Raw genomic sequence first — 27,619 nt, forward strand, 5'->3', positions numbered from 1 at the left:
GCTCCAGGTTCCCAACGTAACATAATATAGTATAGTATAAAACTAAAAGTTGAAAATACTCGTAGCATAATTATTTTAAATTCTTATTTTTTAATTTTTAATGCTTATGTCTGCGTGTGTCTGATTTTTTATTCTGGCTTTTGGTTTGGTTTTCTGTAGTACTTTACTTAATGTATATTTTGTATATGGGTCTCTGGCCTGAAATAAAATGCTTTTTTTAATACCGGTGACTCTGGTGGGTCATCTTGTGCGCTATCTAGTGGCACTGCTGCACAACTGTTTCAATTCTTTAGAAATTCGCGTTTACGGTTACGCGATGGTTTACAGTATGAAAAAATTTAAAACTCCCACTAGACACTCTGGTTACAAAATGACTCTAGTGATACTGTGCAGTTTGCGATAAGGTTTTCAATAAATAATAAGTCAGGTACAAGGATTTTATTTTTAGCTTTATTTTTCTACTCCCATTTGCTAATTTACTCAATACCTTGTTAGTCAAGAGTGCCTTTGTAAATTGTAATGCTTGTTACAAGGACACTCATACCTTGACAGTGCCATAAATAATTACTTTTCTCTCACCCTATCATTTACACTTCCATTTTCACTTGTTTTACATTCAAACTTTTTACATCTTCATATTATATCAACTTAATCAACAATTATTAATAATTTTCATTATCTAGCTGGTTTTGTGTCTCAAAACCAGCAGATGGATCTCAAGTTTGTTTTCCTCATAGCAAAATACAAAACCTAGACCTCACAAATACAAGTTATTATAACTTAATTAAAGTTATCATAAATTACTACGCCTGTATTATACATTTCTATTAGGTAATGTTTCGACAGCACTTTGTACTAAGTACAGTAACTTTCTTAATTTACATCTATAAACTCGTATAAGACAAATCAATGTCGCCCCGCCAAACAAATATTACAATAAATATGGATATTTTCCAAAATTATACCCACTTTTATAAGTAAAATCAGAACCGATCTTGACCAACCGACTAAAAGACATTTGTTTTTTTATAAAAACCTATAGTGGTCTTTGGATACTGCAGATACGTAAGTGACCATATTTTTCCCTATAAATCTAATGTTAGATCAAATTATGTTTTCAAATGATCAGCTTGTCCGTCATTGTGTTTGACATGGTCGGTCTTCTCCCCCTTCTTGTTCTGTTCTGTGGACTGAAGTGACTTGTTCTGTTCTGTGGGCTGCGGTGACTTGTTCTGTTCTGTGGGCGGTGGAGGCCGGCTGCAGAGTGCGCTGAGCTCCTTGTGCAAGCGCTGCACCGGCAGCTCGACCAGCAGTGCGAGTGGCACCGCTGCCAAGTAGGACGCTATCGCGGCTCCCAGAAATTCGAATATCTAGAAATAGAAAATTAGAATAAGAATTTAGTAATGTTAAATTAAAATTAATGGTGTGGATATGGAGATATTCTTTTCTGTGCACCATTATTTTTTCAATGGTGATTTTTAGACGTTTTTTTTCATTTACCTATATTATGAAGGGTGCTTAAAATATACTCGTATATAGAAACGTGGTCTACTTTTAACTTTCTTCTACAATACAGGTTCGTAAGTACTTAGGGTAGGCACACAAGGAGTGTATTTTTGCAACTAAATAGTTCACACCACTTAGAACACTTCTGTGATCGCAATCGAGACCAGTCAATCGCGTAAAGATAGACTTGACAGCAAGTAATCGGCCTCGGCTCGCCTGTAGTGTAAGATGTTTAACTGCGTTCTGGCGGTTCAGGTTGGCGGCCAGCTCAGCAGAGCCCTAGTAGCGTGCACAGTATACGGGAAGGGGACTCACCACGTTCTGGCGGTCGATCTGCGATGGCGCCAGGCGGGCTGCCAGCAGCCACTTGTTGACCGGTATGTTCAGCAGTAGCGCGCCGAACGACAGCCGCGCCAGTACGGTTCCGCCCGACGACAGCCACGTGCCCCACGGAGCTGAAACAGGCGACGCTCCTGGTAAATCTCAAATTCGTTCAAAGCTGCAGACACGGATCGGCTACAAGTACGTATCGCCTCGCTGTCCAGCCGGCGAGCGGTTGGTGAAGTTACGGTGCGTGGTAAGCATAAGCGGAGGCAAGGCGACTTTACGTGCCCGGGGAGTTGTAATGAGTTTTGACCTTAAGTGAGCTATCCTGCGTCACTAATACCTAGGTAGGTACGAAGTATACCTTATAAATTTATAAGCAAATTAAACAGGTGTCCCGTAATTACCTAATGGATAAAACGCAGATGGTAGATAAACCACATCACAACCGGTCCCCCGAAACAAACCCGGACCCAAAGAAGTCTCCCTTTACGGAGCTCCCATCCCCTGGCAATTTACTGCCAAATACCTAGGCGTGATCTTTGACAACCGCATGAGCTTCTCCATGCACATTAATAAAGCGAGGAAAAAGGCTGCATTCGTAATGCACCACCTTTACGCAATAATTAACAAAAAAGGTAAATTGTCTTTCCGTTCAAAGCTAACGCTTTATAAAACTACGATCCGATAGATAGATCTTAACCTACGCTAGTGTAGTGTTTGCCCACCGTCCAAAAGCGACCGAGCGAGCGTCGCTTCAAACTTTACAAAATCGAATACTGCGTTAAATCACGGGCGCACCGTGGTTTGTACGTAAAACGACCTCCATAGAGACCTAGATTTACCAACATTAGCAAATTACATGAAACAGTTCTCTCAAAACTATTTTGACAGAGCTGTCATCCATCCCAACTAACTAGTGGTTGAAGCCTGCAACTACACTCCCAACCTAAACGCTAACTGCAAGTAAAGGCGTCCCAAGAACGTCCTTTACGATCCAAACGATGACATGACAACCGAGAATACTTCCCAGGCAACACAAACACAAGCTACACAGCGTCTTTGCCAGCGAATACGAGGTCCCCGATATCTAATGTCACCCGGACATGGGTTGATATTTGATATTTGATATTTTTTTTTTTTTTATCGTGGGTGGTTTTGATCGTGGGTTTACTAACTCACGATCTTGAGGGCGTCCGGACTGACTCACTCAGGTCACGGTTACCCTCTCCCGAATGGTCCTTAGAGAGGCGTTCCGCCCTCTGTTTTTATTTCAGCCTTCGGGTTTCATCAGGCGACGTTTCTGCACGAGTAGCGTGATATGTACAGACGTGTAGTCACCTCGACCCGCCCACCGGCCCCAATCAAAGGATTAGTACCTATAGAACTGTGTGTGGCAACATCGCGGCAGCGCGAGGTACAGAGCGAGGAGCATAGTGTGGCTGCGGCATTAGGTCAGCTATTAGGTGGGTTAGGTACATACACTTGACGCCATGCATAGCACCCAGCAGCGCCAAGGCCACCAGCCCCGCGAACACCGGCCGCTCGACTGCTGCCAGCACGGCGGCGACGGCGCGGCGCGGCGGTCCCTCGCCCAGCACCAGCGGCGACCAGGCTGCAAACAGCAGCGCGGCTGGCGCCGCCGCCACCGATGACCAGCGGAACCACTGGAGACAACACAACCCACATTAGTGACACTCACACACAACTATGCCTTTATTTAAATTTTTTATGCAATATAGGCTCGCACTTGTCTACAATTACGTCGGAAAGCATGAATGCGGTCTATGTAGGAGTGTGCTCACCTACTAGTAGGAGATGCCAGCACAACAAAATACAAGCAAAACTGCGATTTCACCCACATAGTTCTCCCCATTCCCGTCCCGTGGGAATACGGGGATAAAATATGACGTATATTACTCCCTGATAATGTAGCTTTCTATTGGTGAAAGAAATATTTAAATCGGTCTAGTAACATTACAGTTTATTCGTTACATACAAAAATACGAATCCCTCTTTATAATATTATTGTAGAATATCCCTCGTTGCTCTCCGTGGACAAACATGCGATGTGTGGCATAATCTAGAAAATGGCCCCAGCATACCATATTTTCTTTTGCAGAATAGTACTTACCATATATTTCAATATGACTAATATCCCCATTCCCCTCCAACTAGTCGAAGCGGGTACGACAATAGCGGGCAGGAATCGAACCACGACTCAGTCATGAGTCCGGCCCATGACTATTGAGGTTTACAAAATATTTCAAATTACTACAAACATACATAATATTATATCATGCTATATCAATTATGTATGTTTGTAAAAATAGAAAGGAATCTAATATGTAAGGAAAGTAAGTACTATAAGTAAGTATCTAAGTTTACTTAGCTAAGCATTGTTTAAAAAATTGTTTAAAAAATCGTGATACTAATTATCATTATCATAATGTTGCCGACAAAACATAGGAAGTAGAGGCAGGTTCGCAACGATTACGAGATACAGTGCAGTGATTACGACATTTAAGTAATTACCTCACTAGTTGGTACATCCTCTTCGCGGGATTTTAATTTAAAATCAACATGAGATGACTTTTCTTGAATAGAAACAGGCTATAAGCATGTTTGCAGGTATAATATGGTACGAATATTCCAATTTCTAATATTATTGTTATTGTGGAGGAGGAGCAACAGTGATGGTATAAATAAGAGGGTATTTGATGATTTGAGCTCAGTTGTTTGTTAGGCAGCGTGAACACTGTCACACTGCTAGTCGCGTTAGTGATTTTGTGCAAAAACGTTTTGTTGTAATTATTAATAATCTTTTATGTTGTAATTATTGATAATGTTTTATGTTGTAATTATGAATCATAAACTTTTAAGCCAACACCAATACCCAAGTTCACAAGTACTGCTCGAGGTTTTCTCTACCACGAAATGATGGTACAATCACTGTCGCTTCTACCCGTCCCGTTATACATCATGTGTGAAGAATTGAACTGTCTAACTATCATGGTTACAACTATGGACAGGAGATTTACCATTTGGGTACGGAACCCTAAAAAGCCATGTAATTGAACGGCAAGTTTTCATAGAAATGTCCCAATACATAAACAGCGGTAATTGCTTAGATCACAGCATCTGGCATCCGCGTGGCGCAACAAGCGACTTAAAGTGAAAGTCTAGTTACCTTCGCTGCTAGGTGGCTAGCGCAGCATAGGTCCCGGCTGTTATGCTATTAGGTTTTGCTACCTAAAGTGGGTCAAAACTAATGGATTTGCAACATTTTAGAACCACAACGTTTAGATTAAGGTAGATATAGTAAGCACCAAACTTCTAGTCCACTCTGAAGTTGCAACACGCAGAACTTTTGTACTCCGAGCAACCTTATGTCTCGTGTTCAGAGCGAACAAAAAGTTTGACGCATGCTGTACCTATACATATACATAGGTTTTTTATTTTTTACAAGTTGGCCCTTGACTACGATCTTACCTGATTGTAAGTAATGATGCAATCTAAGATGGAAGCGTAGGAAGCGGAAGGTAACTTGTTAGGGGTAGGATGAAAATCCACATCCCTTTCGGTTTTTACACGACATCATACCGGAACGCTAAATCGCGTGGTACGTTTTTGTCGGTAGGGTGGTAACTAGACACGGCCGAAGCCTCCCATCAGAAACACCTGGACCAATGAATAAAACCTCAATCAGCCCAGCCGGGGATCGAAGCAGCCGCTAAAGGTACTAATGAGGGGGTAAACGCAAGTAACCTTATCTCACGTATGCTGTCAAGCGAGGAGCAGTGGCAGAAGTACGCCCATATGCTCCGAACCACAATGAAAAGAAGGAAGGAAAAGAGACAGAACAAAAGAGAGAGAGTGAAAGAAAACAACAGGAAGGTCAGCACGAAGAAATGCATAGCGGTTCCGTGCTGACCATGGAGTCCAGGGAAGGTTATTTTTAGTCCGTGCAAGTCAGACATGCCCTGCCGACTGTCGGCAGAAGTCCGGAGGGATTTTTTTCCTCCCTAAATAAAAAAAAAGCCGGGAATCGAACCAAGGACCTCCGTCTTGTATATTCTCTGCGCATATTACTGCACCATATAGGCCGTCAAGGTACCTACTGTTACTTAGATTTATACATAGCCCCAGATTTGACTGAAGCAAATCAATATTAATTTTCTATACTAATATAAAGAGGAATAATTTAATTGTTTGTTTTTTTTTATTTTCCGACGGGAGCGGGAACCACGCTGATCAGGATTGGGTAAATTATCGGGATTGATGGGCCGATGACTCATTTAATAACGCAATAAGGAGCCTACTCGTAAAATCGTGCTTGTCCCAATCAGAGAAACTATTTATAGTCCGACTCAGTTGATAACGTTCTTACTATAGCCACAAAGACCGTGTTTGTCGGAAATAATTGACGGTGCGAAGACTCAATAGAGAACGCGCTTAGGTGCCCGCTATAGACTCTCAGAACGTGCTTGTCTCGATTGCACTCGTCAACGCAACACAAATTATGCACTTTGGGCAGTAAATAGCGTGCGGTTGCGTTTTGTAACTCACTTCGTTATTGCTCAGGTATGTAGGTAGTTAGGTAGTTAGTTACCTATCTACTGTAAATTTTGCGCCAGTTTCAAGGAGATAAGACATACGAGCTCGCTTAGTAAAGAAGGGATTACGATATTTTTGCATCTTGAATGTTTTGTTAACTTTGTAAAGAAAATGAATGAGGGGAATTTTGGACGTGTCAAACGAACAAAAAATCTTGCTGTTAAGTACTTTCACCAAGCGAGTCAAAAAAAATAAAATTGAAATAACTAAGCATGTCAGATAAGGGTAAGGTGTTAGGTGGGTCAGGTAATAGCTCAGAATTGCTAAGAAGTGTGGATTTAGAAAAAATGCCCTAGCTAAGTGGCATGTCGATTCTCTTTCTAAAACTAGAAAGATGTATAGGAATGACATTGCTATCGACAAGTCACGTGATCAAGATCTGTCATTCCCATACATTTTTCTAGTTATCGAAGCGTTAGCGATCGTATAAAGAGAATCGACGTGCTTGGCTAGGGGGGGCTGATGATTTAAACGTTGAATGGGAGGGTTACAAAATTGCAATGAGCTTTCATTTTTTGTTTTATTCTAAAGAAAATAACCCCAAAGTAAAAAAAACAAAATATTTTCAGATGATTTCCAAATATGCAATTATTTATCACTCACAAAAATACGCAATAATTAAAGCCCATAAAATATTATAATTTCATTTGACATTCTCATTTTCCTGGGTATTGCAACACGTGAGATAAATGTCCTGGGTGTGACAGAAATTATGAGTCAACGTAGTGTTATAAAACTAGTATATTACTACACTAACGAAGTAATTATTCAACGTTTTCGTTATTACATAAACAAAACTAGACGATCGCTATCACGGTGATCTCGGGTGACTATTTGTGTCATCTGATAAGATCAGCTCATTAATAAATGTAATTGATTTAAAATGACTCCATAATTATGACCTCCATTAAACTTTTAGAAGTTGAAGTTCTTATAAGATCGAAAAAGAACTGAATATTACGAAAAAGACGGAAAATTCTGACATTTGAATTTTAAAATTAAAAGTGCCCAACGTCATTCACTGCAAAATTCCTATTATGATATGATTTCTAAAAATCAATGGATTTATTGAAATATTAACAGATAAAAGTATGACATCGTTAATTGTTTTGTTTTGGTACTGCGTGTTGAATTTCTAATGACTACGAGTAATTAAATGAATATTATACTGACATGACGTGATTTTTTCGTTAAATTGTGAGAAACACTGAAAATTTGTATAAATAGGAGAATATTTTCCATTCAAAAATTAACAGGTAAAGTGAACAGGACACCTAAATGATTACCCAGTGCGTGGGTACGTTGTTGGAATTGGAAAATGCAATTTTGGTATAGTCTGTGTGTTACTAGCATTTTTTACAAGTATGTTCTGTGGCCAATATAAACATCATCTCATCATGCAAACATTATCTAGTTTCCATTGCCCAGGTTGCAGGTGGCAGGGTCACTGGCAAGTGCCCCACTCTGCCATCATACTCACTTTACTGTCCGCAATGCGCACGTTGACGCCGCTCAGCGCGTGGTGCACGTGCGCCAGCAGCAGGCCCGCCAGTGCGCCCGCGGAGTTGCCCAGCGGCGACTGGTACAGCACGTTGAGCTCATACTCACTTTACTGTCCGCAATGCGCACGTTGGCGCCGCTCAGCGCGTGGTGCACGTGCGCCAGCAGCAGGCTCGCCAGTGCGCCCGCGGAGTTGCCCAGCGGCGACTGGTACAGCACGTTGAGCTCATACTCACTTTACTGTCCGCAATGCGCACGTTGGCGCCGCTCAGCGCGTGGTGCACGTGCGCCAGCAGCAGGCCCGCCAGTGCGCCCGCGGAGTTGCCCAGCGGGCGACTGGTACAGCACGTTGAGCTCATACTCACTTTACTGTCCGCAATGCGCACGTTGGCGCCGCTCAGCGCGTGGTGCACGTGCGCCAGCAGCAGGCCCGCCAGTGCGCCCGCGGAGTTGCCCAGCGGCGACTGGTACAGCACGTTGAGCTCATACTCACTTTACTGTCCGCAATGCGCACGTTGGCGCCGCTCAGCGCGTGGTGCACGTGCGCCAGCAGCAGGCCCGCCAGTGCGCCCGCGGAGTTGCCCAGCGGCGACTGGTACAGCACGTTGAGCTCATACTCACTTTACTGTCCGCAATGCGCACGTTGGCGCCGCTCAGCGCGTGGTGCACGTGCGCCAGCAGCAGGCCCGCCAGTGCGCCCGCGGAGTTGCCCAGCGGCGACTGGTACAGCAAGTTGAACGACAAATTGCCGCGGTACTCCACACGAATCGTTCTGAAACGTGTATGTTTTGTTAGATCGAAACTTTTATAATGAGAACATAATACGCGTACGCCAGGCACGCGCCGGTGAGCGCCGCCAGCAGCGCGCACAGCACCGACACACACTAGTACTCACTCGGGATGGTGTACCACGTAGGTGGGCATCAGTCGCCAGGCGTACGCCAGCGCCAGGCACACGCCGGTGAGCGCCGCCAGCAGCGCGCACAGCACCGACACAGCGTGGCGCCGTCCGCGCAGCGCCAACGTCAGCACCAGCGCAAGCATGTACAGTTGCATGTCCGCTGCCAGGGACCTGCGTGGAATACAGTTTATTTTTGTTATCTATCTTTATATACATAATATAAATATGTAGGTATATAAAGCTAAGCCATAGGCACTAAGTTTCAAGTGTGTCTAGTTTTAGCAGCATCCACACCAAAAGTTGGCAATGTAAATAAGCTTGGTGGATGTATCTACTTTGCAGAACTATCTTAAATCGACGGATATTGAGACTAGCCACCTACGAAGCGGTCATTTTTATACATATCACACATAAGGAACACGAGTCAAGGAGGAGATGCTCACCAAGTCTGTATCAAGCACTTCTCGTCGGGATCCACTACGTTGTTGAGGAACAGCAGGTGGGTCCACCACTTGCGCCGGCACACCTTCGCCTCGCTGCCCACCAGCGAGCTCCACTGCGGCCCGCTGCCCAGCCGCTCAAACCACGATGACGCGAACCATACCACCACAAAGTAGCTTGGACATATCCTGAGTAAAACAATCATCATCAGCAAAAAGCAAATCAATATTTAAATTCATTTATTTCAAATAGGCTTAATTAACACTTTTGAAACGTCAACAATGACTATTTGAAAGACTTTATCACAGGTTCTGGACTGCGGACTGGTTGAATTAAAAGAATGTCACGTACAATAAGAAAGTCAAGTGGGGGGCCTTTTTGTTTTGCCACCGCACCAGCTGAACGTCACTGATATTATTTCCGCAGTGAACGTGTTAAAAATCATACATTATTAAATTAGTAATGACTAAAATAAATTAATTTTATAATAATAATATTAATTTATTTTAGTCATTATAAAAGCAGTTGTAATTTAGATATAACCGGACCCTGATACTTTCTATCACAATGATTAGGTATATGATCATCATCATCATCATCATCATATCAGCCGATGGACGTCCACTGCAGGACATAGGCCTTTTGTAGGGACTTCCAAACATCACGATACTGAGCCGCCTGCATCCAGCGAATCCCTGCTACTCGCTTGATGTCGTCAGTCCACCTGGTGGGGGGTCGGCCAACACTGCGCTTACTAGTGCGGCGTCGCCATTCCAGCACTTTGGGACCCCAACGTCCATCGGCTCTTCGAACTATGTGCCCCGCCCATTGCCAGTTCAGCTTCGCAACTCGTTGAGCTATCATATACCTACCTGTCAGGTATATGATACATAGACTTTATAGTAGCTCCTAATTTATAAGCAAACAAATAAAATATATGTAATAGCTTATAATATTTTGACAAAGGGATTTTATGATTGACTAATATGAATTACTGTGACTGATAAAATAAAACAATATTATAGTCATAATATATATTATGTAAAAATTATTTAATAATATTAAATTAGTGCAACGTCAAATATTTTTATTACCAAGTTAAAATGACTTACATGATTACCTATATGTTAAACTGAGTACTTCTCACCTGATAAGTCTATTGAACATGGTGTCGAAGAAAGTGCTGACGGCGGATGATGAGGAGCGCTGCTTGAGAAGCTTGTGCGCCAGCAGGAAGCTGGCCATTATAAAGAAGATCTGCACCACCAGGCTGCTATTAATCATCAGTATCACATCCCCGGAGCGGGTCATCTGGCAGAAATTTAAAAACTTGATATGTAGGTGTCTTATAAGGATGACATCATCGTTATAAACCTATTCCAACAACAGCGTCAGGCCTGAGGAGCTTAGGCCCACCAGTCACCACGCTGCTTTAACAAGTACTATAAGACGCTCGAGGGTGACGCCCAGCTAGTGTTCTTAAGAACTCGAGCACTTTAGCCCTGATGTTTAGGGCTTTTTTAGAGCTTAATGTTTTGTAGTTGTAGTTTAGACTCTGGTCTTCTGGATTAAGACTAGCTTTTTATTGGAACGAGGATCTTGCAGTCTACGGTGAATTGGCAGAAATCGCAATTTAATATTTTTTATGTAGGTACCCAGGTATGACGTTATTTTACGGTTTGTTATTATTAAAAAAAGTCGCCATTTTCAAATTCATTAAAACTGCACCGATTTCTTTAAAAATTGATATATAGGCATTGCATGAATGGAGAAAACAGATTCTAAGCTCAAATTTTTAAAAATCTCTCAGCAAGCCCTTTTATTCAATACCCTTATTGTAAGGGTGCATAAAAACTAAGTCCGCCATGTCTATTAAGTCCGCCATATTGGTATATTATTAAGTTATTATTTAGTAAGCCCTCGTGTCGGCGAAGTAGGTGAGCATTGCGAGCAAGGTCACGTACTCAAAGATGACGCCCAGCATGCAGAACACTCGCAGTGCGTCGAAAGCGCTTAAGTCGACACCCCGTGAGTGAGTTACCTGTTCGTAAGCCCTCGTGTCGGCGACGTAGGAGAGCATAGCAAGCCAGGTCACGTGCTCGAGGATGACACCCAGCATGCAGAACACTCGCAGGCCGTCAAAAACGCGCAAGTCGACGCCCTGGGAGACCGGCGCGGGTGCTGTGAGGGCGCGCCACGAGGAACGCACCGACCAGGAGAGCGCCCAACCGTAGCCTAGGAGTATCATCATCATCATTATATAATCTTAAAGTAGAGTAAGTTTGAATTATGTACGTGCTTTAGAAACAATATTATAACTGAAAGCTCTTGAATTCTATTCCTAGCAGGAACAAAATGTATTTTTTTATGATTTACGTCATGTGATTTACCGTTAATTAACGCCATGTTATTTACTGTTGACTAACGTCATGTAATTTACCGTTGTTTAACGTCAAGTGATTTACCGCTGATTAACGTCACGTGATTTACTGTTGATTAATGTCATGTGATTTACCCCTGATAAACGTCATGTGATTTACCATTGAATATCGTCATGTGATTTATTCGTACCGCTATTAGCTCTATCTAGACTCGTACATTTTCAAAACATGCTTGTTTGCCCGATCAAATTGAAGCTGTTAAACCTCATCTGTCTCTAGTTTTATCAGAAACCTTCTGATGGGAACACATCAATACTTGAGTTCGGCGCAGTGGTTTGAATTATGACTTAACGTTTGCATTATGACTGGTAAACCCGTTTCTTGGCGCCACGAAGGAGCCCTACTTTTATGTTTCTTATCTTTCGTTTGTTAATGCACCTAATTATGTACGTCGAAATTCACTAGCAAACCTCACCCACTTACCTATTAGTTATACATTACTAGTTCCCGTTCCCGTAAGGTAATGGGGATACAGCATATAGGGATAAAACACTTATGCTTTAAGTTAATTGTTGATTATGTAGCTTTTCATGGGTGAGAGAAAATTTTAAATTGGTTTTGGCGTGAAATCATACCAAACTTACACACATAATAAACTATTTTACTCGCGTAGTGCCTATTCAGTTGTAGTATATAAGAATACAGAAATTGATTTACAAACAAACAAATTCCTATGCACATTACTTAATCTAATAAAATTAAATAAAACTATTCGAACATCATATCAATGAATTTCATTTAAAAACTAATATTTAATAACAATTAATATAAAACAAACGTGGAACGTTATTGAAAAAAAACGCGGTCACTGTGTTATTAGAGCACGTAACGAGTTATTAGCACCAAATTATGCAAAGCGTTCGTAAAACACGATGTAACGCGTTGATGTCTTTTGTATGGACAGATGACTCGCCGTATCATATTGCACTTTCCAACTGTTTTATCAATCGGATATAAGAGTAACAGTACGGGGTTTTGTTGAACTAACTGGATGTTATTGCTTACGTTTATTGTGATGTAGATGTCTGTATTGTAGTAAAATTCCGTTTTCTTGTTCTAAACAGCTCATTAATGTTCATATCGGCTCTTTGTGTATAAATATATATAAAAATATAATTAATCTAAAATCTATGAGCGTTTAAAGGTTAATTAAAGTATTACGAGTATCTTTTGTCTATGTATTATATCTATTAACCTAGATTTTTAAGTTTAAGATCCGTTTTCGTAGTAATAACGTCATATTATTAGAGTTTTAAGAGTGAGCCTTTTTTTTCGTGTTAAATTGTATTTAATGTCTTGCTTATTTATTTAATAATATCAAGTAACAATCATCATCATCATAAGCCGATAGACGTCCACTATTGGACAAAGGCTTCTTGTAAAGGCTTCCAAACCGGAGTCAGTGGCTTCCCGTTAACCGCTTGATGTCCTCAGTCCACCTAGTGGGGAACCAACACTCCGGTGCGAGGTCCTCATTCAAGCACCTGGAGACCTCAACCCACCGGCTCTTCGAACTATGTAACCCACCCATTGCCAAGTTTACCACCACACAAGTAATAGAATAACAAACATACTGTACAAAACTATGCAAGTTTGAAGCTCTGTTATAAAAGAACTCAATGATCACGAAATATATATGTGTAACCTCGTTTAAGTTTAACATCATTTACATAATACCAACGGGTCATCGGCCGGCCAATACTATATTTTACGTTTTGTAAACATTGTATTCATTTTCCTGTAGAAATGTGTAAAGAAGATTTTTATCTGAGTACCGATTATTTTTAATTTATAATCACAGAAGCCTACGACTCCGTTCGCTGATATTCCGTTTTGTACAACTCCCGCAAAATCCATGGATTTTACCGGGATATTAGCGGCTCAGCCGGGAAAAGGTATCTCTATAAAAAAAGATTCAATCATTTAAGAATGAATCTCTTTTCAAAAGGTGAGAAAATTCATAATTAATGAATGATTTTTCCCACCTTTTTATCATAGAACTGGCATGCATCGCAGTTATCTACATCTATACGTAGTTGATATCCCTTCGACTCTTACGAAGTGGTTCGGCTCTTCGTTCCTGATTCGCACTACGAAGTTATAGCATGCCAAGCTATAACTTCGTAGTGCTCCAGCTTTCGTTTTCCCTACCTCCTACTACCTGACTACACGTACTACCTTGAGTATCTTCAAGTCAAGAATCAGGCAAAGAAAACGCGTTCCACCATTAGCTGCACCATTGATTGCAGACAAGCGCTGGTCTATACATTAAGATACAAAAGCTAATCACTTGACCAACAGGACAGTCATGCACATTAGTTATTATCCATAGTATCAACAGTAGGTAACACCTCACCCTTTTTTGCCTGATCAGTCAGCGTCAAATCCAAAACGGTGCTAATCATAGCGAGGCCGAACAGCACTACCAAGAAACCCGCGAAGCCTCTCTCGTTGGCGTTGAGAGGCGGCGCGCGCTCGGGCCCTCGGCGGCAGTACTCCAGCCGGTAGAGTCGGGCCGACAGGTTGTATGCCGCCATAGTGCTGGTGTTCACGCAGGATGCGAACCTGGCCAAAACATATTAATCATCATTCATTATATTTTTATTGAACGTCGGCCCACGGCTACAGTCGCGTAGTTCTCGTTGCCGTGGTAATACAGATATAAACTATAAACGTGTTGCTCGGTAAAGATGTGGCTATCTAATGGTGAAAGAATTCTTAAAATAGGTCGAGTAATTTTTTTCATAGACAAAGTGAGTAGATAATTAAGCACGTAAAGTCAGGCCTTACCTTACCTTATTAGCCGATAGACGTCCACTGCTAAACATAGGCCTTTTGCATGAACCTCCAAGCACAACGGTCTCGAGCCGCCAGCATCCAGTGGCTCTCGGCAACCCGGTTGATATCCTCGATTCCTCGGTCTACCTAGTGGGGGGTTGACCAACCTTTCCGATGCGGGGACGCCATTCCAGCACCTTTGGACCCCAAAGTCCATCGGCTCTTCGAACTATGTGGCCCACTGCCACTTGCACACTTGTTTTGCGACTCGCTGAGCTATGTCAGTGACTTTACTCAACTCATAATAGCCCCTCGATTAACGGGGAGGACTCAGTCCAAGGTTGTAAGGTTCGATCCCTTTCGATCCCTTGCTGAAGGTATATCGTCATGCCTACACCTGCCACAAAACTTTTGTTTACGGGAGGTATATTTTTCAGTATTAGTCAATTGAAAAAAAAATATATGGTTAATAATAATCTTTTTGAATAAATATGTAGTTGCCACCCACCATGCTTTGAGCGCCGGCGTAGTGAGCGCGGGGCGGTGGGCGGGCGCGCAGCTGCGGGTCAGGCACACGCCGCGGTGCAGACGCGTGTGGTTGTAGTAGTCCACCCAGTTGGCGGAGTAGCGCTGCAACACATGCTCTGTTACTTACTCGTACCAAGATCTCATCCATTGGGATAAACAGTTATATAATAATAACCTTTATATTTTCATAAAGAATCACATAACAGATGACGTGCAAGCTTAAAATTATAAATGTATTTACAAAGATTACAGTCTCTCTTAAATCTCTTAGTTCGAAGAGCCGATGGACGTTGAGGTCCCAAGGTGCTGGAATGGCGACCCCGCACTACAAAGTGTGTTGGTCGGCCTCCATCAAGCGGGTCATAGGTATTCGCTGGATGCAGGCAGCTCAAGATCGTGACGTTTGGAAGTCCCTACAAAAGGCATATGTCCTGCAGTGGACGTCCATCGGCTGATATGATGATGATGATGACAAAAGAATCTCTCGAACGAGACCATTTCTTAATTCCATTTGTCATAGATTGTCACTGGGTACAATATCCAACTTAATGTCATTTATTATATTATTTAATAAATGACATTAAGTTGGACGTTGTAACGGTTATATAAGTTTTAGACTGTTACAATTTCAGTTTGATTGACAGTTGCATAAAATAAAGATATACTTATGCAAGTACACCTAAGTGGATATGACGTCTGCCTACGATTCCGGAGGGTGTAGGTTCGAATACGGTCCGGATCTCCAACTGTTCAGTTATGTGCACTTTAAGAAATTAAATATCTCGAACGGTGAAGGAAAAACATCGTGAGAAAACCTGCATACCAGAGAATTTTCTTAATTCTCTGCGTGTGTTAAGTCTGCCAATCCGCCAGCGTGGTGGATTAATAATTAAACGCCTTTCATTCTGAGAGGAGACTCGATCTCAGCAGTGAGCTGAATATGGGTTGATAACGAACGTAATAATAGGAGGAGGCCTGTAATAATGCGTAAAAATTTAATATTCTGAATGAAACAAGCTTTAAAGTTGTTGCAAAGTATTTGTTCAGTCCATTTACATGATATCGAAGGGATATAAACAAAAAATGGACCAACAAACCTCCTGGCAACCTCCAGCATCATAAGTCATAACCTGCATGCTTTTTTGCTTCATAACAAATGCAATCCTCAATTATTATGCACACTCTACACCTTACAGCGCCTGCACTACGTCGAACGCAAATGCAACAGCGACCTGTGCATCTAATGCTTAATTTTAAAACGTTTAGTAATCGCTTATCAATTCGTTTAGTAATAAAATTCGGTGCGAACGCATCAATACACATAACGCGTTTCTAAACGCAATTCTTATAATCGGAGCGGAACTACTACCTACGAGTGAATGTCGAAAGTGAAACAGTTTTCACATTACGATTTATGATTGTTTTCGAAAAAAATTAATAACAGAGTTCAAATAATGCTGTCTCGATTCATTGATTGTTTTCGACTGTGATCGTTAATATTCAAATACTAATGCAGTAACAATATAACGGCAAAAGCTCCACGGTTATGAGGATACAAATACGACTGGGTAGTGGGTTCGATTTCCGACAGCTGCAAGTGTCGTACCCATTCCGACTAAATTGTCTATTAACGAACAAACTTTTCGTTTTACTAGCTTCAAAACAGCCAACACTTTCAGGAGTAAACCGCTATAGCTTGGCTAATTCGTTCGTAACACTATCGATGCCCCGCACGCACGACTTCATACCTGCGTAATCCTTCCCTCTGCCCCGCATGCACGACTTCACACCCGCGCAGTGCTTTCCCCCCGTCGCCCGTATATCATCAATGAACTTGCCAAGCTATAAACCGTTTTTGAAAGGTTGTCCGCTAATCAAGAAATAATTCTTAAAGGCCGGCCGCTCAGAGATTGCGTTTCAGACACCTGTCAATCTCATCTTTTTATATTTGTTAATTGTTAATCATTTTAGTCCATTTATACGTTAGTATTAGCATAATTTATTAAATTTTTAATGTTACCTATTACTCGTTACGAAGATTAATTAAATATCTATACTAATTATATAAATGCGAAAGTAAGTCTGTCTGTCTGTTACCTTATCACGGCTAAACGGCTGAACCGATCAAAATGAATTTTGGTATTATGATAAATGGGACCTTGGAGCAGAACATAGGCTACTTTTTACCCCTAAAATAAAAAGAGAAGGAGATAAAATAGCAGTTGAAACTTTGTATAGAAGCAATAGCGTTAGCGAAAGCGATAGCAATAGCGATAGCGATAATATTAATGAATAGAATAGAACATAACAGAAAATAATAGAAACCCCCGTTATGAGTTTGACTTTAAAACTAAATTGTTTGAAAAAGCCATTTCATACGTCTGATTAGTTAAAATCCGATTAGAACTACCTTTTATTTGATGCTACTGAATTTTATCTCAGAAGATCTACAGTAAATAAGGTTACAAGATAATAGTTGCAAATCGATCAGCATTAGCACTTCATTACAAAGAACCTGAAACTATATTACCATAACACCTATTATCACAACCTTCACACGCAAACAATAGCTAAATTGCTTAGGCCTATTTGTTATTTCGTTTTATGAACAAAATGAGTATTATTACTATGTAGGTATGAAATATGAAACTTTAATAGAATAACGGTAATAGAGCCGAACTCACACCGAGGGGTCGTGGGTTCGATCCCAGCCCGTTGGATTTTTGTCGTACCCACTCCTAATATAGTCTTTCCGACTAATTAGAGAAGAAGAGGACTATCCTAGTCCTTTTCTTCTCCAAAATTATAAACGCGAAAGTTTGTATGTATGTTTATATGGATGTTTGTTTGGATGTTTGTTACTCTTTAACGCCGCAGCTACTAAACTGATTTGGCTGAAATTTTAAATGGAAAAAGATTACTCTGGATTAACACATAGGCTACTTTTCATACAGGAAAAATCGATGGTTCCCGAGGGATTTGTGAAAAACTAAATTTCACTAGCAAAAGTCGCGCAGTTTCACCCGCGTGGTTCCCGTAGGAATACGGGGATAATATACCTTCCTCGATAAGTGGGCTATCTAACAATGAAACAATTTTTCAAATCGGACCAGTAGTTCCTGAGATTAGCGCGTTCAAACAAACTTCAGCTTTATAATTTTAGTATTAGATATGCATATGGAGTAGGTCAGTGCACCTATTCTGTAATTCATATTGTAGTCTTAATCCGCCCGCGAATCCTTATCTCTGACAGCGTTGCCTTTCACTCCGTCAGCATCGTGCGGGTATCTAAATAATTCGAGTGTTTATTTATCAATGTGTTGCGTAATGTTTGTGCCGACCAGTTGCATAATCGGGCGATGTGGTGTTGAGCGCAAATCTGTTGGTTGCGCTGATTAAACAACGTTGAATCATCTGTTGGACAACTGCAAATAGTCATAGACTTCGTACAACGGACAATACGTTACAATGTTAATAATACATAATTAATAATTAGTGCAGCATCCCTCTTTATAGGAGAGGGGTTACAGAACTGCGATGCTGGTTGACGGCTTTAGGGTGTTAATAATTTTATGATATTGTGTCACCAATGCGTCGAAACTGGGGCGAACAAAAGTGCTTCAATGTCTTAATTTCATTTAGTCGCAAATTAAACAATGAAAAATTTTTAGACAAATAATACCCAAATGTAGTCTACAATTTCTGCCGTTTGTCCAGAAAATGAAGAATACATACATAAATATATAAGGTAAGTAAACATAAAATTTTGCATGTGTGAGCTTAGTGGAGTAGCAAAATTCGGATCACTTTTTGATGGGTGTTATTTCTAAATTCCTTGACGACCACTGTCAGATGTTAATGACCGAACATCAATCAGCACGTGGTCTCCGAGGCACGAGGGGTAAACAGGACTAACTTCCCAACTCCGCGCTGACAATTTTTACTGCCAATTCCATAGAATAAAGAAAATCTCCGACCCAGAATTTGAACCCAAGACCTTGTGCTCCTAAGCCAAAAAAGCCGTCGGCAAAAAAGAGCCAGTTAGGATGTTAGTTATCTTTAACCAAATTGTTACCGTGGTATTAATTATACTTCCTTATTGAAAATAATAATGCTTATTTAGATCCTTTATTCCAACGTTAATTATTCACGCATCCTTTGAAGGCTATTTCATAAAAACATCACCACCATAATCGGCTCACAGCCGAGCTTGAGTCTCCTCTCAGAATGAGAGGGGTTAGGCCAATAGTCCACCAAGCTGGCCTATTGCGGATTGGTACTCATAACCTTCTCACACGCAGAGAATTAAAAAAAATCTCAGGTATACAGGTTTCCTCACGATGTTTTTCCTTCACCGATTGAGACACGTGATATTTAATTTCTTAAACGTAATATAAATTGAAATGTCCATTACTAATGATGGTACTACTTGCCTTTTATAGCAGGTCAACGGAAAGTACCCCATAAGTTTTGATTGGCTTGCGAGTGTCGAAATATACGTTTCTAATCTCGTTAGAATACGTTAATATCTTTTTACATAAACTGGAAGTCCGGCAAATAAGCATTTGGCACTAATCTATCAGCACGCTCCGATGAATAGCTTTCAATATCTGCTAACTCAATCTCTGCGCAACGTTTTCGCTTACGACGCCCTTAGAGGCACGTTTCATTCTCCTCCAGGCGGAAGAGATAATAATACAGCTGCTGCCTCACCTGCATGGTGTTGAAGAGCGGGCTGTACCCATTGGGGGACAGTTCGAAGCTGCCGAGACAATAGGCGCCGCGCCGTGCCAGACAGCCCACGTACTCGTCCAGGTGGAAGAGATGAGGCATTTCATAATATTCCTCATCTGCAACAACGGGTTTCCATTTAAATGTTAGCTCATGTTGTATGTGGGTACTTTGTTAATAAATCAGTTGTCTCAGCAACGCGGTCTTTGATTGTGGCTCGTCCTATATTATGCCATTATTACCCGACTACGGCGAAGCCAAAAGGAAGGGTAATAATTTTAGCAGTGTGCGTATGTATGTAATTATGTATGTAAGTATGTATGTTTCACCGTAGCGCCTAAAATAATGAACCGATTTAAATGAATGAGGTGTCAAAAGATTCGATATAGTAGCGCGATATAATAGTGATAATCACAACGCATTGAGATCGAATAGCATGTCATGTACAATCTCACATGGTACGTGATGGTGCAACCTAAGGAAGCAGGCTAACTTGTTAAGAGCAGGATGAAAATTCAAACTCCTTCCGGTTTTTACACTACATCGTATTACCGGAACACTAAATCGCTTGGCGGTGTTGTCGGTAGGGTGACTACTAGCTGCGGCCGAAGCCTCCCACCAGCCAATTATAATAAATTTTTGAACTGACGCAAGCCTATTAGTAATATTATTAACTCAGATCGTGTGGCAAAATTGAAGAGCAAGGAGTTGCATGAATGATTCTACAAGGCTTCACTCTGCCGAATGTAGGTCAAATAACATCTGTACCTATCTTGGTTGCAATTCGGTGACCTCTTTGGGAAAACCGAGGGTATTTTCTGTGCAATTAAGGGCGATGTATAACTTCAAAGACGAGAAACTACCGGAAACATAATGAAATATGGCACTCCAGACGTCTGTCGAGCATGTCATTGTCCTAGGGAGTCCCTCAACGAATACTTGCATAGATATAATCAAGTAGCCAAGATAATGTACCAAAAGCATGGCCTTACAGATTTTGAGATGCCTTGCTATAGGTACGACTCAGCGTCGGTTCTTAAAAATATCAGTGCGTTGCTGTACTGGGACCGAACGATTATTACTAACAGGTATATTGTTATCAATAGGTCTGATATAATGCTATATCCAATAATTGTCCCATATTGTACCACATGACGATAATCTGGTTAAACGGAAAAAGTATCAAAATACTTGGACCTTGCTCAAAAGATTACCGCCAAGTGGAATGTTGAGTGAAGTATTATTGTTCTGATAGTCGTTTCAGTTAATGGTCTTATAGCGAAAAGCTTCGATTAACACTTTAAAATGCTTTCGCAAAACTACTGCTTTCTTGCGACGGCGCGTATTGTGAAGAGGTACCTCACTCTGGAACCTGACCACTGGTTGCTTGGGCGTTGATTTTTTTTATAAATTTTTAATAAAAGTCAAAAAAGTCATAATTCATTTATTTCAATTAGGCTTAGTTTACAAGCACGAATTTTTGAAAGGTTTTTTTTTTTTTTTTTTTTTTTTTTTTTTATTTTTTTTTTTTTATTCTTTACAAGTTAGCCCTTGACTACAATCTCACCTGATGGTAAGTGATGATGCAATCTAAGATGGAAGCGGGCTAACTTGTTAGGAGGAGGATGAAAATCCACACTCCTTTCGGTTTCTACACGACATCGTACCGGAACGCTAAATCGCTTGGCGGTACGTCTTTGTCGGTAGGGTGGTAACTAGCCACGGCCGAAGCCTCCCACCAGCCAAAGATTATGTCATAATTTAATTTAATTTAATGGTGGTAATAATAGTCGAAAACATAAAACAAAAGTTACGAGGGTTCCAAACGCGCCTTGATCCGAGAAGAGCCCGAAAAATACTCAGCCAAGGTTATTTTTTGTTTACCACCATTTTACTAACTTATTTAAAACTAAGCACACAGTCGTATATTACAAACGCCAAGCTTTTTTATAATTAATATAATCATTAACACTATAATAAGCCTTTCCCAAAAGCTTGCGTTTAATAAACACTTTGAACTTTCTGAGAGACATTCCAGTAGCTTCATGTGGTAGTTTATTATAAAAACGTATGCAACTGCCCTTAAAAGAATTACTAATTTTATGTAATCTAGTATGGTGTGCAACAATTTTATTTTTGTTTCTGACATTAATGTTATTGCAATCACATCTTCTTTTAAAATTGCCTATGTTTTTATGTACGTATACTAAATTTTCATATATATATATATTGCATATGCACAGTCATTACTTTAATTTCTTTACATTTTTCTCTTAACGACTCAATAGCGTTCATCAAAACGAATAGTTTTATATTATTTTTTTTATTTTATTAACATTGTTAAAAAGTTAAAAGAAAAAAGGATAAATAAATAAATAAATAAGAGAGTAGATATATTTATAAGACAAAATAACGTTTGCTGGGTCAGCTATAATGTAGGTAATATTATATAATTAAAAAATGCCTTTTTATTTACTGTTGTACATAATATGTAAATGAAGTACTAAAACGTGTTGAAGCAACAGACAGTTTTAAAAACGTCGATAAAAATAGAATGAAATACAATAATATTATAATATATAATATTGCAATAATAATATTATAATATTGTACCTATATTATTTATGGATTTTTAGTGTTTTTATTTTATAGTATTGTATTCTAATAAGAGTTGTTAAAAATAAAGAAAAATAGGTAAATAAATGAGTAATGTAAATCGATACTTATTATAAATAAATAAAATAATTAAAAATTAAAAAAAACCCGACTGCATAAAATTTAAAAACTAGCTCAGTTCAGAAGTGTAGAAAGCAATTAAAAACATGTAGACTAAAATCATTATATCCAATATTAGTCCTGATTGTTTTCTATTTGCTTTCTACACTAATTCTGGACTGAGCTTGTTTTTTTCTTTTCAGTGTTTATATTTTAGCTGTCGGGTTTTTTATTTTTTTAATTATTTTATTTTTCTCTTTTCAGTGCCGCCTAAACAGTTGGGTTTTTTGTTTTTGTAATAATATTTTTCCTCGAACTTATTACTTTATTTAAGACCTTTTAAGTACAGACAATGTCATTCCTGACTTGAATACATTTTAGTTAGTAAATTTTACTTTGATGGTCCCAATATATATATTTGGTACGCTTTTTGATAATTTGTGTTAAAACACGAACAGTGACACGTATATACATGGTTTACATATATTGTTAGGATAGGGTAAAAAAAACTTACCCAACCTTTTTTTCATTTACGGGCGCCATTTGGAAAATTTATGTAGCCTATGTCACTACCACAGTTCTGACGAACTCAATGACACTTTATAATATGTCAAAAATCGTCCAGCCGTTTGGTGTGTAGGGCGTGCCAAAGAAATAGACATAGATACACACATACTTCCATACGCTTGAAAAACATTACCCTCTTCCTGACGCAGTCGGGTAAAAACTGTAACAGGTCAAATTCTGTACATTGAAGATATTTTGAAAAAAATATTGGGGGGGGGGGGCATTATACAGTCGCTACTAGTAATAAACAAGAAATAAGATATCTTTTATTCAGTTAAACACTTGCTTCATTAATCTATAAACTGGACTTTTTCAGTTTATAGTTTATTTCCAAAGATTCAACATATTAGTACATTATTTTCAAACATAGCAGTAATATTGTGATTGGAACCATCCCATTAAGTTTGCAGTATTACTACTGTAACTTGTACAGTAGACGCTACTGAAGGCAAAAATATGTTTTTGGATTTTTTTGTCAGTCTGTCTGTCCGTATTTTTTGTCGACCGGCCATCACGCTGAAACTACTGAATGAATTCAAATAAAACTTGAGACGGTTTGAGACCATAATACGGATAAGGTTGCTTGTTATGGCGGAAATCAAATTAGAAGGGGGTGAAATAGGAATTCAAAGTTTTTATGGAAAGTCCTTAATTTTTAGAGTTACAGTTATAAAAAAAATCATGAATTTTTAATTTTGAAATTTGTGAAAAAAGTAAAAACCAGCCAATGTTCAAGTTATATTTGTAACTAGCGGACAACCCGCGACTTCGTGCACGTAAATTTCGATGTCAACTTTACTACTACCCCTACCCTACCACTAAAGAGATTAAGATTACCCCATTTAAAGAATGTTACAAACTTACAAACTTTACCTCTTTATAATATTAGTATAGATATAGATAAATAAAACGGTAGGTATGTCTATCAATAAGGGTTGAACTTTTTTTCTGAAAGTCCGCAATTTCTCAAATTATGTTCACTGTAATAGAAACATTGGCTATCGATAGAATTTGAAATGCAATAGGGATGAAAAATTCAACCCTTAAAGGGTTCAACCCTTTATGTAGCTGAGACATGGCACTCTTGGCCATCCAAATACTTCTTCGTACGTCCAGTTCACAGAAGCCATTATTCGTGATGATCTGATCTGATGATGTGGATCTGAGGTATACAAATTCGTCAACAAATTGCGGCAGTGATCTATCCTATGACCATGATTTTGGTCTTTTCTTTTAAGTTTACCAATTTTTTTTCTAAACTATAACGTTCAATTGCGGAGATATTCGCTAATTTCAACATTTAAATATATGAATATTTAAAATATAAATGTTTAATATTCGCAACTCAGTCTCGTGACCCGTCGTGACCCGGTTCATGCAATGAGATCGAAATATCCATAACAATTACTAAATAAAAACAATTTTTACGCGTTTGGCAGCGCTTGACGCAGTTTTTAAGGTCTACATAGGAATTCTAGAGTTGCACTAATCTGACCTGGAGCCCAGCCCTGAGAGACGTGATAGCCTAGTGGATATGATACACATCACACTATTGTGTGCATTTTTGAGAAATTTAATATCACGTGTCTCAAACGGTGAAGGAAAAACATCGGGAGGAAACCTACTTACCAGAGCATTTTCTTAATTCTCTGCGTGAGTGAAGTCTGCCAATCCGCATTGGGCCGGCGAGGTGGACTAATTGGCCCAATCCCTCATGAGCTCAGCAGTGAGCCGAATATGGATTGATAATAATGATGATGATGATGAGTGATCTGACGATATGATTTCATAAAAACGATAGCACAAATTTCGACAAAATTGACACCAATAGCTTTATTTTTGAATCGATCGGTACGACCATTTAAAAGTTATGCCAAAACAGATTTAATTTTTTAGGTTTGTATAAATAGCTCAACGGTAAGAGCGGTCGAACTTATCACCGAGGTCGTGGTTCGATCTCAGTCCCGTTTGTCTGTTGTCGTACTCACTCCTATTACAGTCTTTCCCGCTAGTTGGAGGGGAATGGGGAATATTGTTCATATTTAAAAGATATGGCAAATCTTCTTTAAATAAATCTGATTCTATTATACCCCAACACAAAACCAGGACGATTATTAGTTTGACGTCGATGTCTCTCTGTGTGTGTGTTTGTCTGTGGCTTCACTGCACTCAAACGGATTTTTTCGATTTAAATTTTCTTTGATCCATCTCATTGCAACAAAGTTATGATGGGAACAATTTCTGTCGTGAAGTTAATTCCATGAACTTCGGGGATTTTCAAAATTTATAATTTTAACTTGTAATAATAATAATAATAACTCGTATATTTCAGTATTGTCATGCAGCTAAGCAGCGTCGCTGTTTTGTGAGTCTGAAGGGTAGTCTGGTCTAATTAGGTCTGGGTTCAATCCTTGCCCGTTAAACTGTTATGTTGCCCATTAATTGCCCTCTGTTTCGTTGAAGGGTAAGGAAGAATATTGGACATACTTAAAGAAAAAAATATATGGCTAATATTCTTGCCGGCTCTCTACAGAATATGTTTCCCGAACCGGTGATAGATTCACTATTCACTGACAAACTTGACTTTTCTAAATTGTTCTTGATATAAATTAATTTGATTAATTAAATGCATACCGCTCAATCTGTAAATTACATCTCCATCAGGGTCCAGCCCAGCATCCCACAAACTCGCGCCGCTAAAACCAAAATCGTTCACCGAACCGGTATTTTGAAAATCGTAAACTTTTACATCACTTCCAGGTGTGGTGTTAGTGACGGGGATTTTTATTGTATGAAAAACATCGTCATTAATAGTGTCGGGTGGGGCCCGAGTGTCGGCGGCTGCGCAAGCCCATAGAGCCGCGAACGTGAGCGCGCGCACCGGCGACATGGCGTGTACTGCGCCTGCGATGCGCCGCTGACCGGTTGCATAACCCACCATTCCAACTTGTGATTACATTGATTTGGTATGAAAGTAGGAGTGGTGAATTAGGTTTTAGGCCTAACGCAATCTGTAATGCTTTTAGAATTCTTGCGCGGTTGTAGCACTTTTGCGTGGTTAATTCTATAATCTTGAGAAATATGCATAGGGGAATTAAAAAAAAACAATATTAACCACATTTTTTAAACACAAACTTTGAAAATTCTCTACAATTAATCGAACTTCTGAGTTTGGAGTAGGTAAGACTATACTCTGTCTCGTCCAAAACAAAGCTGCGTGATGAGCTCAAGCTTCAGATTTCCTTTTCCTGTAAAAGGCCGGCCTATTTACTAATTTGGTCTTTATTAATAACCTAATTAAATAAACATCAAATCAACTGAGAAATGTCTTTTACTTGCTTTATGATATCCACTAAGAATTGCCAGTAGGAACCGGATGACATTTGTTACATAAAGTCTTAATTTGGTTTTCGAATTATTCTGCTGGTTCTGCAGCGGACTATTAAAAGTAGGCTGAAGATTGTAACAATATGGATTCAAAATAGGAGTATTGAACCGTAGAGGTCACTGACGCAGTTGTAAATGGAGTTAAAGGTTCGAACCCCAGCTTAGTTCAGTATAAAAGCGTATGATTATCATTACATAGTACATCTTTTTAACACAAAATTAATAAACCGATTTTCGTGAAAATTAAATGAGACCAATCTGGAAGTATACTCTTTTAAATAAAAAAAAATTAAATTGATTCAATAAAACAACATACGCGTCAAATATAAAACCTCCTTAAAAATCGCTTCCGACGGATCTTTTATCGACGAATGCAAAACCGTGGAAATCGGTTCGTGCGTTCTGGAGTTATAGCGTCAGGAAGGAAAACCCGACTTATTTTTAATATAGTAGATAGGTATTAGTTACGGAAAATAAATCAGAAGCCCTTTAGAAAGGACTGGGCATGGTCATTTACCATTAGGAGAGTTCGTTGTCGAAAACTGTCAAATGTCGTCGAATAAATAAACATAGTCTACGAAGGTAAGGCACCTTACTAAATTGTATAGTAAACCTTACATAAGTAAAGTAAAAGGGCTCTGCATACATTTTATTAGAACGTTTTAATCCCTTTCCCTTTGCACTCGTCGAGTTCGTTGGGCCATGGAACTGCGGAGAAAATAATATATTGATATTCAAAAATATGTTTGCAAAAGAAGCTTTTGTTAGACAACCGCATTTAGAAATTAATAATATTTATAAAATATAATCTTAATATATAAATGCGAAAGGTTAATATATAAATGCATCACGAAATTTCAAAAACCGCCTGGCATACAAAAATGAAATTTGGCAGTTTATAGATAGTAGAGGGCCAGATAAAGTGGAAGTTTTTGCCATACAAATAAAGCTCCCATAACTAATTTTACCGTATACTAAATGTACCGTAAAGGGATTCAACACCGAGAAGTCCAAGCTCCAATCCACTGCTGTTGGACCATGCTACAGAATCTATGTCGCTTCAACAACAGAGAGGCATATAAATATAATAATTATTCGACATCTGGAGTAAAAATTTTGCTATTTGAACTTCTTATAAGTTTTGACGGCCTCATTGGCGCAGTGGTATGCGCGGTGGATTTAC

General features: G+C 39.5%; 1 protein-coding gene across 1 annotated transcript; it reads right to left on the reverse strand.

Moving 5' to 3' along the window:
* Positions 1–430: 430 nt before the first annotated feature.
* On the reverse strand, positions 431–26,005 carry LOC112048625 (O-acyltransferase like protein). The gene is made up of 12 exons (XM_024086241.2): positions 25,684–26,005; positions 19,750–19,886; positions 15,017–15,138; positions 14,087–14,295; positions 11,331–11,524; positions 10,437–10,600; positions 9,292–9,477; positions 8,843–9,019; positions 8,569–8,719; positions 3,314–3,497; positions 1,822–1,961; positions 431–1,370 (listed from the first exon to the last, which is right to left on the reverse strand). The coding sequence occupies exons 1-12, from the start codon at positions 25,988–25,990 to the stop codon at positions 1,110–1,112; spliced, it is 2,232 nt and encodes a 743-aa protein (XP_023942009.2). The 5' UTR covers positions 25,991–26,005; the 3' UTR covers positions 431–1,109.
* Between the last annotated feature and the right edge of the window lie 1,614 nt (positions 26,006–27,619).

The sequence above is a fragment of the Bicyclus anynana genome, chromosome 8 (assembly GCF_947172395.1).
Source record: "Bicyclus anynana chromosome 8, ilBicAnyn1.1, whole genome shotgun sequence".
In the NCBI taxonomy this organism is placed as follows: domain Eukaryota; kingdom Metazoa; phylum Arthropoda; class Insecta; order Lepidoptera; family Nymphalidae; genus Bicyclus; species Bicyclus anynana.